The sequence below is a fragment of the Cynocephalus volans genome, chromosome 5, assembly GCF_027409185.1.
Source record: "Cynocephalus volans isolate mCynVol1 chromosome 5, mCynVol1.pri, whole genome shotgun sequence".
Classification (NCBI taxonomy): Eukaryota; Metazoa; Chordata; class Mammalia; order Dermoptera; family Cynocephalidae; genus Cynocephalus; species Cynocephalus volans.
The window spans coordinates 42,635,817-42,650,598 of NC_084464.1; the positions used below are offsets into that span (position 1 = coordinate 42,635,817).

The window sequence follows — 14,782 nt, forward strand, 5'->3', positions numbered from 1 at the left end:
TTGTTATTGAAAGGTGTTGATTTATTCCTAGCATTTTATTGGTTGTTTGGTTGTCTTAGGTGTCTTTTGTTCCTTGCTTTCTGATTTACTGTTTGGTTTCTTTGTTTGTTGGTTCCTTAGGTTGTAGATAGTGTTTTTGTTAGCTTGTTTTCTCTTCACGAATGCCATTTTTATTGTACTAGCGGGTTTAGATTTTTCTTAGGTTTTTATGGCAGTGGTAGTTATTTTTCAGGAACCAAACCCAGTACTCCCTTGAGGATTTCTTGTAAGGGTGGTCTTGTGGTAGTGAACTCCCGCAGTTTTTGTTTGTCTGAGAAATATACTATTTGCCCCTCATTACGGAAGGATAGCCTTGCAGGGTAGAGTATTCTTGGCTGGCAATCTTTGTCTTTTAGTATTTTGAAAATATCATCCCATTCCTTTCTAGCTTTTAGGGTTTGTGATGAAAAGTCTGATGTTAACCTGATTGGGGCTCCCTTATAGGTGATTTGACGCTTCTCTCTTGCAGCTTTTAAGATTCTCTCTTTGTCTCTGAGTTTTGCCAATTTGACTATGACATGTCTTGGAGAAGGCCTTTTTGGGTTGAATACGTTTGGAGATCGTTGAGCTTCCTGGATCTGAAGATCTGTGATTTTTCCTATACCTGGGAAGTTTTCTGCCACTATTTTTTTGAATATGTTTTCAATGGAATCTCCATTTTCCTCCCCTTCTGGAATACCCATGACTCGGATATTTGAGCGCTTGAGGTTGTCTGATATCTCTCTCAGATTTTCTTCCATGTCCTTGATTCTTTTTTCTTTCTTTTTGTCTGCTTGTGTTATTTCAAACAGCCCATCTTCAAGTTCAGAGGTTCTCTCTTCAACTTCGACAAGCCTGCTGGTTAAACTCTCCGTTGTGTTTTTTATTTCGCTGAATAACTTCTTCAGTTCAGCAAGTTCTGCTACATTTTTTTTCAGGACATTGATTTCCTTGTATATTTCCTCTTTCAGATCCTGTATACTTTTCCTCATTTCATCATGATGTCTAGCTGAGTTTTCTTGTATCTCATTCAGTTTCCTTAGAATTATCACTCGAAATTCCTTGTCAGTTATTTCAAGGGCTTCTTGTTCTATAGGATCTAGAGTATGAGATTTATTAACTTTTGGTGGTGTACTTTCTTGATTTTTTGTATTTCTGGTGTCTTTTTTTTGGTGTTTATTCATTGTGGCAGGGGGTTTCACAGTCCACCGGTTTAAGACTAATGACTAACTAGGATGTTGCTGTGGTTGCCAATTTGGTATGGCTCCCGCCGTGACTGCTCAGTTGGCCTCTAGTGTCTTGTGTGTGTGGTTGCCTCGGGTCTTGGGCTTCTCCGGCGATCCACCTTTCTAGTCAGCTTGTACTCTGCTGGGCTGGTGGATCACGTACCACAGGGTGTGTGATCTCTGTTGAGCTTTCACTTTCTGTACAGGACTTCTCCCCGTTCCGTGTGCTCTGGCCCAGGCTGTTAGATCGTGCAGTGGCGACCCCACCGGGTGTGTGGTTTCTGTCGAGTCTCCGCCTCCCTGGCCGCACGTCTCCCCCCTCTGTGCACACTGTGCTGGGCTGGGGCGTGTCTTCTGCACCCCTCGTCTATCAGCTGGGCCTTCAAGACCCTGCTCAGCACCGCCTCGCCCAGGAAGTCTACCAGGTTTCTGCTAGGCACAGACGACCGGTCTCTCTGGGTGCCTTTGTAGCACTGTGTAGATCTTTCTCGGGTCTTGTTCACCTTTGTATCCCCCCGGTATAAACCGAGTCTAGTGCCCGCCTGCAGCCTGCTCTCCGGCAGGTTCAAGCGCACCTGGGAACTCTCCTACCACACTATTCCCAACCAGAAATTCGTTAGGCTTTTTTCCAAACTGGTGGTCGCAGAGATGGTATCTGCCTCCCAGTAACAGGAAGTTTACCGGGGCCGGAGTCCAGGGTGTGGTGGAGTGACAGTCGGCCCGCCCGTACTTCCTAGCCCTCCCAAAACTGGTCAGGACGCCCCACACCCCCAGCCCTGCCAGAGAACCGCGGAGGGAGTGGGAGAGGGGGTCGGCCCGCAGGGTCCGGAAAGCCCCGCGCCAGGCCAAGCAAATGGGCTCAGTGATGGCCGAGCAGGGCGGAGCTGCCCGCACCTGGGAAAATGGAGGCAGCACAGTGGCAATGAGTGGCCTGGTGGTGCAGGCAGGAGCCGCGTGGGCATCCACCCCCCGAACAGAGCTGTGCCAGGGATCACTCACAGTGCTGTGCCAGGTCGGGCGCTCGCTCTGTCTCTGGTTTGTTGCCTTCCGTGTTCTCGGCTCTGCCGCCTCGGGCTGTTCAGTCGCGGCGCCGCTCGGGCGCTCCCAGGTGTCTTCTTTAATGCCGGCCTGAAACCTCGAATCCTGGATAGGGCAGCTGGCCGCCTTCAGCGCGGCCCCAGCCTCCGGGAACCTGGCTGCATCCACAGCAGCCCTGGCGCCGTGTTCCCTGTTTCAAGACTCACTTTTGCAGCTAAGAATCAGTTCTTTTCCTGCTCCACACTTCAAAGCTGTTGCCTGTAAATGAGGCAGCCTCTCCTGCCGGGGGGCAAAGTGGCGTTGAGCCCCTACGACCGGCCAGCAGCAGCAGTCCTCCCTTAAGAGATGGCCAGAGGAAGGTCCACAAGTTTCCCGGCTGCCTGAGGCCCAGTGGCCACCTTTTCCACCTCAGCTACTCCGCGCCAGCCGCCGCAGCCGCCGCCATCTTGAAACTCCGAGGATAATTACCTTAATGGAGGGTAATCTGTTTACTCAAAGTCTATTGATTTTAATATTAATCACACTGAAAAGTACTTCCAGAACAACATCTAGATTTGTGTTTGACCAGACAACTAGACACCATAACCTAGCCAAGTGGACATATGAAATTAATCATCACACCACTATTTTTAAAATTTTGTGCATATATTCTTTCTCTCTTTTTTTGACAGATAAACAGCTTTTTATTCATACTCTTCCTCTTCTTCCTCCTCATCTACTTTGTCTTCCTCTTCCACATTTTTCCTGGCAGGACCCTTTGTGCCATCAAACTTTCCTTTAGACTTAACAGTCAGCAACACCCATCTCGGACTTCTCCTGCAGACTCGCCACCTTGGTGCTGTAAGGCTGCTTTTCCCTGTCACTTGAGTTATTCCACATCTCACCCAGCTTTTTGGCCATGTCTTCAATATAGATGCGAGGGTTTATGGAATTAATCTTGGGGCGGAATTCGGAACAGAAGAGGAAAAACCCAGATGGTGGCCTTTTGGGGGCATTCAGGTCCTTCTTGCCTCCCTTAGCTGGTCCATAATCCTTCACTTCCCAATCATAGCATTCTTTATCTGCCTTTGCAATTTCATCAAATTTACACATCTCTTTCCCAGATGTTGTCTTCCACCTCTTAGAACACTTCCTGGGAAATTCCACAAAATCGACAGGGACCTCTGAATTTTTCTTCTTGTGTTCTTCTCTGAATGTCTGCACAAAGAAAGCAAATGCAGACATCATGCCCTTTGGTTTCTTAGGGTCGCCTTCAGCCATCTTGACTGCATCGTTCACTAGTCTGGCTTTTTTCTTTTGGGAGGGATAGGGAGCAGCTGGCACATACGGTGACCTGAACCCTTGACCTTGGTGTTGTAACACCCACTCTAACCAACTAAGCCAACCAGCCAGCCTAGCATATTTTCACCTACGTAAAGACAATGGTGAGAGAGGTGTCCAATGGTAAAGGGAAACAGAGTCAGTTGTTTGAATTGGAGGGAAGAGTGAAAAGTAATAGGTAAATAATTCTAAGGTGGTGAATTCTGAGATTTAAATTTCTCATTTTATAGTTCAAAAAAACAAAAGAATAAACAACAAGCCATAGGTCAAAAAATATATCAACAGAGTTCCAGGGTATTTGATATATGTGGCATTCAATAATATTTTCTTCTGATATAAGTGAAGTGTCATTTGTCTTATGTTTAGCAGGTTAAAAAAACAATAACCGCAATTGTCCCAGTGAAATATAGACAGGGCTTGGCCTCAGTGATGAGCATTTTTGACCTTCAATGATGAGTTATGTTTTGGTTAATGTCTGTACACTCTTGTTTTTTAAAATATCTATTATTAAACTTTTATGGACACTCATTATTTTAGGGCATTCTTTATTCCAACACCCACATAGACAAACCCATGGCTTCTATGCAAGATAATTTTAATATGAAATGAAATCACATTTAATATAAATATCCCTTTACAAACAAGCCACCAATAATAATAATAATGACAACAATATAAATAAAATTATAGTTAAATAAAATTAAAAATTTAACTGCTCAGTCACACTAGCCACATTTCAAGTGCTCAGTAGCCACATATAGTTAGCCATACTCTATTAGACAGCACAGATACAGAACAATTCCTTCATCACAGAACGTTCTATTGGACAGCACTGCTCTTGATGCTTTGTGGGCCTCAAGTCAGGTGAATTGGATACTTTTAGAATGAAGGGGCCAAGATTACATCTTGCACAGATTGCATCAATATCCAGCTGTGTGGGAGAAGGATGCATATAAAGCTGATGTATAACAGAATCAAAATGGGTCAATGAGTGAATCTGTCTGGTGCCTTCAGGCACAAACTGTTCCCAGTTCCAAAGGAGAAACATCTGTCCCTCCACATCTCTTCCCAAACTAAGGATACTCATTGGCATCAAATTTCTACGGGGTCGGTTCTCTTATAGAAGAGCCCTAGAGCAGAGCCCTAAACAAAGTTTTCTGAGGCAGAAAGTTCAGCTCAGGAAGAGGGATTCTGGGAAGTGAAGAGGCTGGGGCCAGTTAGGGCCAGTGAACCCCCTGGTTTACTCAGAACAGCAGTTCCCAGTATGTGGCCTGTTGAGCCCTTGGAGTCACTGAGACCCTTTCATGTGATCCCCAAGATCAGAACTGTTTTCATAACATTACTAAAACAGTATGTGCCTTTCTCACTGTTAACATTTGTGCTGAGATAAATTTGCTGTCAACTTAGCAAGAATCAAGGCTGTGGCACCAAACTGCAATGGTAGTTTTTTGTTGTTGTTGTTGTTGTTTTTAAAAAAGATGACCAGTAAGGGGATCTTAACCCTTGACTTGGTGTTGTCAGCACCACGCTCTCCCAAGTGAGTTAACCGGCCATCCCTATATAGGGATCTGAACCCGTGGCCTTGGTGTTATCAGCACCCACTCTCTCAAGTGAGCCATGGGCCAGCCCATGCAATGGTAGTTTTTGTATTCTTTACTACCACTTCTTGCAGGAAGAAAAAACAAAACCAGTTTCACTTTTATTTACTTATTTATTTATTTTTATTTTTATTTTTTTATTATACATACATGTGGCATATAACGTTGATTTTCAATAATTGTGTAGGATGTGTGGTGGTTAGATCAGTATAGTTAGCGCCAGTTTGACTTTTAAATATCTTTGTTGAAGTAATAAAAAATTATTAATTTCATTAAATTACCATTCTCAAGCTCACAGATAATTTTAACATTCCATGTGATGACGTTTGAGGTACACTTCTGCTACATTTCAAAGAAATGATGTCTGTTTCAAAGAAAATAATTTGCGTGAGCTGAACTAGCTTCTCTTTTATGAAATATCACTTTTACTTGAAACAATGAATGATAGAGAAACTATCTTGGATATTGGATAGACTTTGATATTTAACAGACATTTTCTTGAAAATGAATGTTAGCCTACAATTTAAGGAATTCAACTGACAGAATTTGTTACCAATGTTAAAATTAAGCTCTCAAGAAAAAAAATTAGAATTATGGAAAACTTGTATCCACAATCTTAAGCCTCATAACTTCCAAATACTTACAAACTTTTCTGGTGGGATCTGTGATAATACTAACAAATGTAAACTTTTGATAATGTGTTATGAAGTGTGTCAGCACTGGAAGATAAGATACTCAATGAACCAATGCATTACTTTTTTACTGTATATATTTAAGGTGTACAACTTGATGATTTGATAAATGTATACATTGTGAAACCAAGATCTCAAAGACATATCTGCACTCCCATGTTCATTGCAGCATTTTTCACAATAGCCAAGGTATGGAAACAACCTAAATATCCATCATCAGATGAATGGATAAAGAAAAAAATGGAATGTTATTCAGCCTTAAACACACAAAAAAGAAATCCTGCCATTTGGAACAACATGAGTGGACCTGCAGGACCAATGTATTAGTTTTGGGTTTTTTTTTTTTTTTTTTTTCAGGCTCTTGGCCCCTGCAAGAGGTCTTGTTTTCTTATTTATTTTTTCATTCACAAAGATTATGAAGGGGGCCTTAACTGTTTGCTTAGGAGCCTGCACTGCTCTGGCCGTCCCCTCGGCCCGGCTTTGTACCGGGTCTCAGCCGGGCTAATGGGGCTGCTCCCTACTTCCCTGGGTTTTGGGCAAGCTGGTTGGGACCCTGGCGGGTGTGGGAGTGAGGCAGACAATCTCAGCCCACCCTGTCTGGCAGTTTCTTTAGGTTGATGGAAAGACAGACCAGTCTCCTCCGAGGGGGAGGGGCGTCTGTCGCATCCAAACATGGCCCGCACACCCAGCCCCACCGAGACGGCGAACCCGCAGGGCAGCACCCGGGGCTGGAGGTGCACATGGACCTGCCTCTGGGGAGCGGCTGGAGGAGCCCGCCCGCGGGCCGCGGGCCACCACTGCTCACTGAACAGAGCTATAAATAAATGTCCAGGAAGAAACCCAGGTCGGCGAGGCTTCTCTGACAGTCCTGGCAAAGGAAGATGGAGAGGCAGGGAGGTGCCCGCTGCTGGCCAGGCAGCCCCCTGAGGCGCCTCCACCACCCGGCGTCCACTTGGCAGAACTGCTCCGCGGGGCTGGTGTGCAGCCTGAGAATTAGCCCTACAGCCTCCAAACAGGTTAAGCCGTTCTCGGAGGGTGCTGGGGCTCCGGAAGCTGGGACTGCGCGCAAGGCAGGGAGGGCGGCACAGCCCCGGGCTCCGAGCGGCTGGCCCAGTCGTCGGCGCCCTCCTGACCGCGGCTGGACGCGGTGCTGCTGCCTTCCTGGGCCCCAGCCTGCCTTCTAGGCCAGCGGGCTGGCCTGGGGGGTGGCCCCGTTTGCGGAGGCGCTCTGGGTAGTTGGGACCTGGGGTGTCTGCGTGGGAGCTGTAACTCGGAGGGGAGGGCACCAGCGGCCTGCTGCTCTCCCGCTGCTCCTGGCGTGGGGCGAAGCAGTGGCGCCAGCCAGGAACGACGCCCTGCAGCCGCCCGGGAAGGTTTCTGCTTGCCGTCCTCTGCTGCTCACCCCTGAGGGGCTGCTGCAGACACAGCCGCCCTGAGGCCATTCTCGGCAGAGGGGCTCGTGCCAAGCGCTGGCGTGCTAACTCAGCTCCCTCCTCCCCAGGAGGATAGAGAGCAAAGGCATCCCGGCAGGGGTGAACAGGTGTGGCCAGCCCTTGCCGAGAGGCTGGAGCGCTGGCCCTGGTCCTGCTCCAGCTGCCGGCTTGGCTCAGTTTGCGCAGCACCGCGTAATTCCAAACCTGCGGACGGGTGAGAGGCCTCTCTGCTGCCCCTTTGTCTTTAGTCCTTTGTGCTGACGGGCTTGACAGATGGGAGGGGACAGAGGAATGTGATGGGGCTGGTGCAGCCACTGCAAGGGACAATCTCAGTGGAAGCTCGATGGAGGAGTCCCCAACCTCCGGAGCTTGGGCCTTCAGCCAGATTCTAGGGGGCCCCCAATAGATGGGAGAGCTGCCCCCATCCTGAGGACAACAGAGCCCTGAAGTCATCAAAGCAGTTTTCTCCCTCAGGTCTGTTCTCAGCCTCAGAGGGAAGGAGGTGCCCCGAGTTGAAGATGGGGCTCCTCCCACCCCCAGATCTTATCTGCCTCTCTGACATGGGAAAAGGAGGTCTGTGGCAAGAGACCCACTGTGGGGCGTGCACAGGAGGGGCAACAGAGTCACACAGGAAAGGAAAGGAAGGGTGTAAGAAATACCCAGAAACCAATTCCTGGCCCCTGACCAGGCAGGGGCAAAGGAGGGTGGGCCGGGCTGGGGGTGCCATGGGGTAGGCAGGCACTCTCTCTGGGCAGGGTGCAGGGGCTTCTCTCTCTTCCCCCCAGTCTGTTGAGATCCAGCGAGTCTTTATGAACGACGTAAAGCTCGTGGCTGGCTGGGAAGAGTGGAGTCCTGGGTGGGCAGCCCCCACTCCCTGTGCCCTTTTCTTTGCAAGCAAGAGGCAGAGCCAGGGCCCCTCCTCCACTCCAAGCAGCTCCTATTTCTCTCACTTGGGCCTCACCCCGCCATGAAATGTCAGAAGGTCAGCTCAGTTTCCCTGGTCTAGAAGCCAAATTCGCCAGCTTGGCAAGGAGGAGCACCAGGAGGGACAGACCAGTCCTCCACCCCCAGGCCCTGCTCCACTCCCAGGAAAGTACCAGTGTCACCATACCCAAGTCTGGCTGCCTGCCCCATACAAAAACCCTGGCTTGGCTTGCCAAAATCTGCTACCCCAAGGCACTGAGCTCCTGCCTTGGCTCAACAAAATCTTGTTAACAAACCCAAGTCCTGCTGCCTGCCCCCAAATAAAAATAAATGACCCAAAAGTCAAATTTTTGGTGGAATAGGGAGTCAATTTTATTTAGCAATACCAGTGACCTGAGGGAGATGTTAGGCTAACCCATCTTCCCAGTAAACCTGAAGGAGACAGCCAGACTAAAACTATCTCAAAAGGGATGGCTGATTAGCTCAGTCAGTTAGAGTGAGTTTGGATCCTCGTACCTGCCAGCAAAAGAAAAAAAAAAAGAATAAATAAAACCATCTCAAAGACTCAGATTTACTGAGGGGTTTTTAAAGAGAGGATTGAGGGAATGAAACATGGGAAGTGAAAAGCAAAAGAGACAGGGACATGAGCTGTGCGTGGGCTCTGTGCAAGGATCCAGGTACAAGTTCTCACCAAGGCCCCGTCTGGTTTCTGTTCTTGTCCTTGAAGTTATCTTAGAGTCCCATAGGATTTTGTTTCAGAGTGGAATCAGCATAACTTTATTGATGTCTTCCTTGGTTTTTCAGGATCTGAATAGTACGTGCCTGATGGCAAATTTGCAGCTCCAGGCTGACTGGAAAACAACTTTACATTTATGTAAATAATGTCATACTGCCTTGTAACCAAGGTTCAACATATCAAATAACAATGCGAAAAGAGGGAACTCAGAGAAATGCATGCTGAGAAAAAAGCTGTTTTTAAAGAAATTTTCCTACAGCCCAGGCAGTTTTGGGCCCAAACATGGCTTTGGTCCTGCTCACTCCAACACCGGGAATGACATTCCCCAAGTAGTCCAGGCCAACCTCCACCATTCCCACACCTGGGCAGCCTCTCAGTGTCATAGCATGGCCACCCACGTGCCCTCAAGGGGTTTCCTCTTGCAGGCTGGGAAAGCAGGGTGCTCCAACCAGGAAACAAAACTGAAAGGACAAACCCAGCTTCAGAGTATGTTGATGTGTCACATGCAGAGGAGACAGAGGGCAGCTAGGTCCACAGTTCTCCACTAAAGGACAGGCTGCCCCACAAACAAGTGTGAGAAGATATGAGAAGGCCCAGAAGCAGGACAGGGCAGCTGCTTGGCTGGGCCCCTCTCAAGTTTCACTTCACTTTGGGCCCAAACCTTGAGATACCCCAGCCCCAGTCTTCATTGCAATAGCACATGGTTCCTCTTAGACCACAGGAGAGAGTGAGAGGCGGGAAGGCAGGACAGGAAATGGCTGTCCAGAGAGAGCATATGGTTGCGCATGGTCAGGCTCAAAAAGGAATCCCAACCATGTGGCCAGTCCCCCACTCCCACAGCCAGGTGAACAGGCTCTTCCTTGCTCACCTGACCACCTGCACTGGAGGATAATATGCAAAAGGAGTGTGGGTCAGAGAAACACTGTCCTGCTCTAATTCCTGGAGGGTTGTGGGGAAGGGGGTGGAATGGAAGCCAGTCCCTTTGGAGACCCACCCTGTCTGTATGGCTCTCTAACAGTTTTGGATGACCTTCGGGTTAAGGCCACACAACAGGCACACGGAAACCAGGGAAGTTGAATTCTCTTTCTAAGTTTTTAAATAAAAATTTCACCCTGGTGAGATGAGATTTTGATTTGGAACTAAGCCCAAAGGCAAGCTCTCCACTGTGTCCAGTTCCCCAGACCCTGGACATGTAGCAGGAGAGGCAGGGTGCCCATGAGACAGCACAGGACTAGACAGTCAAGTGCCCCTCTGGACAGAGCCTAGCCTTTGATCCAGGCCAGCTCTAAAGTTCTATCTAAGCCCTGCACCCCAGCTGGAGATAGGGGTGACAATAGGAAAGGCAACAAGAGCCACAGTGCCACCAAGGGGTGACAACCAGCAATCAGGGGTGGGGAAGAGGAGATGGGGAAGAATTCTGGGTATGGCAGCCCCAGAGCTGGAGAGAGCCCTGTGGTGCCAAGTGGGCCCTCTCTACACATTTGGCCATCAGGCCCTTCTAGGACCCCTCCTGCAGTCATTATTGGCTGCCCCCAGGACTGGAGCAGTGGTGGCCCTCTTCCAAATTCCAGAAGGTGTGACTTTTGAAAGGAGGCAGCTAACAGACACCTCGTGATGGCAAGATAGCTCCATCTGGTTTTGAAGCAGCCCCTCAAGGCTGGATTGGAGGAAGCGGTGCTGGCCCAAGGGAATGGTTCTCCTTGCCCTTGCCCTCTGACCCCAGCACCCAAGGTGTGCCAGCTCCATTCTCACATACATTAGTTATATCTATATATATATCTATTTTATTTCTATGTAAATTTATTTTTATACATGTATTCATATATATTATAGATCTACATGAAAAAGAGAAAACTTGCGTGAAGAGAAACTCCTGAAGGACCCAAGTGGCCTAGAAAGCTTACTGTCCCCCCCCACCTACAAGAATTCTTTTATAAAATCTTCCAGTGTGATCTTCAGGAAACCCCCTGCCCTCCCCAGTCCCCCCCCCAGCACTGTCATGGCTTTCTGCTGGGCTTCGGGGGCCACGTGGGCTGCGGCCAGTGGAGGCAGTGGAAGGTGGTGAAGGAGAAGGGCAGGATCCAGGGTACCTGGTAGCTGGAAGGGGATGAGGCCCAGGAGAGACTGAAGTTCGCAGTGGGGAGCAGACCGTGGCCGTCATGGGGCTGTTGCTGCTCTGCAGGCCCTCGGAGGCTCAAAGTATGGAGAACGTGGCCAGCATATCACAGAAGTTGGGAGGTGTGGCGGGTGTGCTGCTGGGAGTACACATCTGCTAGAGAGGACTTGTGTGGGGAGGGCTGCCCGCCACCCTCCCAGAGCCTTCTGGGAGGGCTCACCCAGGTCCAGCCCTTCCTTTACTCCCATTTTTCAGCATACAAGCAGCTTCAATAGGACAAAAGCTCCCCTCTCCTCCTGAGCCAATAAAAACAAAAAATGAGGAAAAACCCTACAACTTTATCAAAACCAAGAGTGTTTCAGATATATGGGAATCCGGGTGCACTAGTCCATTTCTGTTACTTATAACAAAACACACGGAACTGGGTGATTTATAAAGAAAACAAAATGTATTGGTTACAGTTGCTGAGGCTGACAAGTCCAAAGTCCAAGGAACACATCTGGTGGTAGCAACAATGACCTAGGGGTCTCACATTGCAAGATGGTGGAAGCAGAGAGAGAAAGAGTATCACATTGCAGAAAATGGCAGAGCAGAGAGAGCAAGAGATCAACCTTCTCATTCATTCTCCTTTTAAAATCCCCAGAACCACACCCCTGACCACCATTATTAATCCATTCACTACAGCATAGTCCTACAATCTAATCACCTCTTCATGGCTCCACCTTTCAATTACCATAATAGGATTTCCCACCCTCTTAATAGTCACAGTGGGGACCAAGTTTCTAGTATGTAAAACTTGGGGGACACAATTCAAGCTTTTGAATTTTGGGGGGACACAATTCAACCCACTACATTCTGCCCCTGATCCCCCAAAACTCATGTCCTTTTCACATGCAAGTACGTTCATTTCATCTCCAAAGTCTTGTTTCAACTCAAAAGTCCAAAGTTCAAAGTCCCATCTGTGAAATCAAAAAGAAGTTATCTACTTCCAAAATACAATGGTGGGACAAACATACAGTACATATTCCCATCCCAAAAGGGAGAAATAGGCCAAAAGAAAGGTGTAATAGGTCCCAAACAAGTCTGAAACCCAACAGGGCAGGTGTTAAATCTCAAAACTGGCAAATCATGTACCTTGACTTCATGTTCGATGTCCTCTGCTCACTGGTGTGGGGGTTGGGTCCTTAAGTCCTCAGGCAGCTTCACTTCTATGAATTTCCTGGTCTCAGTTGATGCTTTAGCTCTCGCAGGCTGGTATTCCACTCTGGTAGCTCCACAAGTCTTGGGTATCCATGGAGGTCCAACTCTCACAGCTCCACTAGGCATGATGCTGACGGGGTTTCTCTGCTGCAACTCTGACCCCACGTTTCTGCTTGGCATTGCTCTAGCGAAGGCTGGTTGTGGTGACTCAGCCCCTGTGACAGATCTCTTCCTGGGCCCCCAGACTTTTCCATCCATCCTTTGAAATCGGGGTGGAGGCGCCCAAGCCTCCACAGCTCTGGCATTCAGCCAGCCTGAAGACAACACCAGTGGATGCCACCAAGACTCCCGGCTTCTATCTTGCAAAGCTGCAGGTTCAGCCACACCTGGGACCAATTTAGTCACGGCTGGAGCAGCCAAAGCAGCTGGCATGCTGGTGCTGTTAGCAGCTTCCTGAGGTGGCCCTGGGCAGTGAGCCCATGGAGGTCACCTCAGGCCTGTTCCCCAAGACCATTTTGTCTCCTCAGGCCTTTGGACCTGAAATGGAAGGGCTGACCCCAGAGGCTTCTGCAATGCCTTGTCTCTTTTTCTCTTCTCTTAATAATCCCTTTTTTTTGCACTAATCTTCTGAGCACCATTGGATTTTTCTTCTGAAAATGTCCTCTGCTTCTCCACCACATGTCCAGGCTACAAATTTTCTAAATCTTTACACTCTGCTCGCCTTTTAAATTCTGGCTTTACATCATGCCTTTTCTGCCATAACTCAGCGTAGGCTGTGGCAAGTAGCCATGCAGCTTCCTTAATGCTCTGCTGCTTAGAAATTTCTTCCACCAAATACTCTGGTTCACAACTCCTAAGTCTCAACTTCCACAAAGTCCTAGGGCATGGACACAATGCAGCCAAGTTCCTTGCCAGTTCATAGCAAGGTTGATCTTTGCTCCAGTTTCTAATAAGTCCCTTCTCATTTATATCAGAGCCCATATTTCCATAAGCATTCTGGTCACCACCATTTAACCAATCTCTAAAACATTCCAAACTTTCCCTCATCTTTTTATCTTCTTCTGAGTCCTCCAAACTCCTCCAACATTTGCCTAACACCCAGTTGCAAAGCCACTTTCACATTTTCAAGTATTTGTTATAAGCAACATGCCACTTCTCTGGTACCAATTTTCTGTATTAGTCCATTTTTGTGTTGCTATAACAATATCTGAAACTAGGTAATTTATAAAGAAAATAGGTTTATTTGGCTCATGATTCTGAGACAGCTGCACCTGGTGCAGGCCTCAGGCTGCTTCTACTCATGGCGGAGAGTGGCAGGTAGCAGACGGGTACAAGCAGATCACACATGGAGAAGAAGCAAGACAGAAAGAGAGATGGGAGGTGCCAGGGTCTTTTAAACAACCAGCTCTCACAGGAACTAATAAAGAGAGAACTCACTACCCCCACAGAAAGCATTCATCTTTTCATAAGGGATCCACCCCCATGATTCAAACAGCTCCCAAACTGCCACATTGGGGATCAGATTTCCACATAAGTTTTGAGAGGACCATACATCCAAAGTCTATTACTGGGCGACCAGGCTTCTATGAAACATGGTGGTTGGCTGGGACCGTAACACAAGCATGACTATATGAAGGTTTTCCTGAAGATGAGGTGGCTGAATCATAAAAAAACCTTAAAGCTGGTGAGACTCAGATGCCTTTTCAAAGATCCCTGACAATGTAGAGACTTCAGCCAGTGGGGGTACAGTTTCTGTTATAGTATTTACCATTATGGATTTATTAACCATAATGGAATTCTCAGTATATCAAGATACATGGGTGAAATATGAATATGAAGTAGACAAGGATTTTTATAGCAAATTGAGAATTAATATAGATATTACCGTTGCCATGAAGTGTCAGTGTGTTGGAGCAGATGTATTGGATTTAGCAGAAGTAATGGCTGCAGCTACAGATGGTCTAGTTTATGAACCAGCAATATTTGATCTTTCACCACAACAAAAAGAGTGGCAGAGGATGCTGCAGCTGATGTAGAGTAGGCTGCAAGAAGGGCACTCACTTCGTGATGTGATTTTTAAAACTGCATCAACAGCACTTCCACCAAGGGCAGATGATGCATCGCAATTTCCAGATGCATGCCAAATTTATGGTCATCTGTATGTCAATAAGGTAGCAGGAAATTTCCACATAACTGTGGACAAGACAATTCCACATCCCCGAGGTCATGCACATTTGGCAGTACTTGTCAATCATGATTTCAAAACCATGCTGCAGGCAGCCATGGAGTCTCTGAGATATTTATGAAATACGATCTCAGTTCTCTTATGGTGACAGTTACCGAGGAGCACATGCCATTCCGGCAGATTTTTAAGACTTTGATACCCATTGGAGGAATCTTTTCAACAATAGGCATGTTACATGGAATTGGAAAATGTATAGTCGAAATAATTTGCTGTCGTTTCAGACTTGGATCCTATAA

General features: G+C 47.6%; 1 protein-coding gene and 1 pseudogene across 1 annotated transcript; one reads left to right on the top strand and one right to left on the bottom strand.

The window, feature by feature from the left end:
• Positions 1-3,065: 3,065 nt before the first annotated feature.
• Positions 3,066-3,542, bottom strand: LOC134378843 (high mobility group protein B3-like). Its single transcript, XM_063098167.1, has one exon. It carries the CDS (start codon positions 3,540-3,542, stop codon positions 3,066-3,068), a length of 477 nt encoding a protein of 158 aa, XP_062954237.1.
• A 10,407-nt stretch (positions 3,543-13,949) lies between these two features.
• LOC134378988 (endoplasmic reticulum-Golgi intermediate compartment protein 2-like) lies at positions 13,950-14,607 on the top strand (annotated as a pseudogene).
• Positions 14,608-14,782: the final 175 nt, after the last annotated feature.

What these genes read in the sequence shown, in the direction of transcription:
- LOC134378843 (XM_063098167.1), bottom strand. Translation starts at nt 3,542, where the DNA reads ATGGCTGAAGGCGACCCTAAGAAACCAAAGGGCATGATGTCTGCATTT.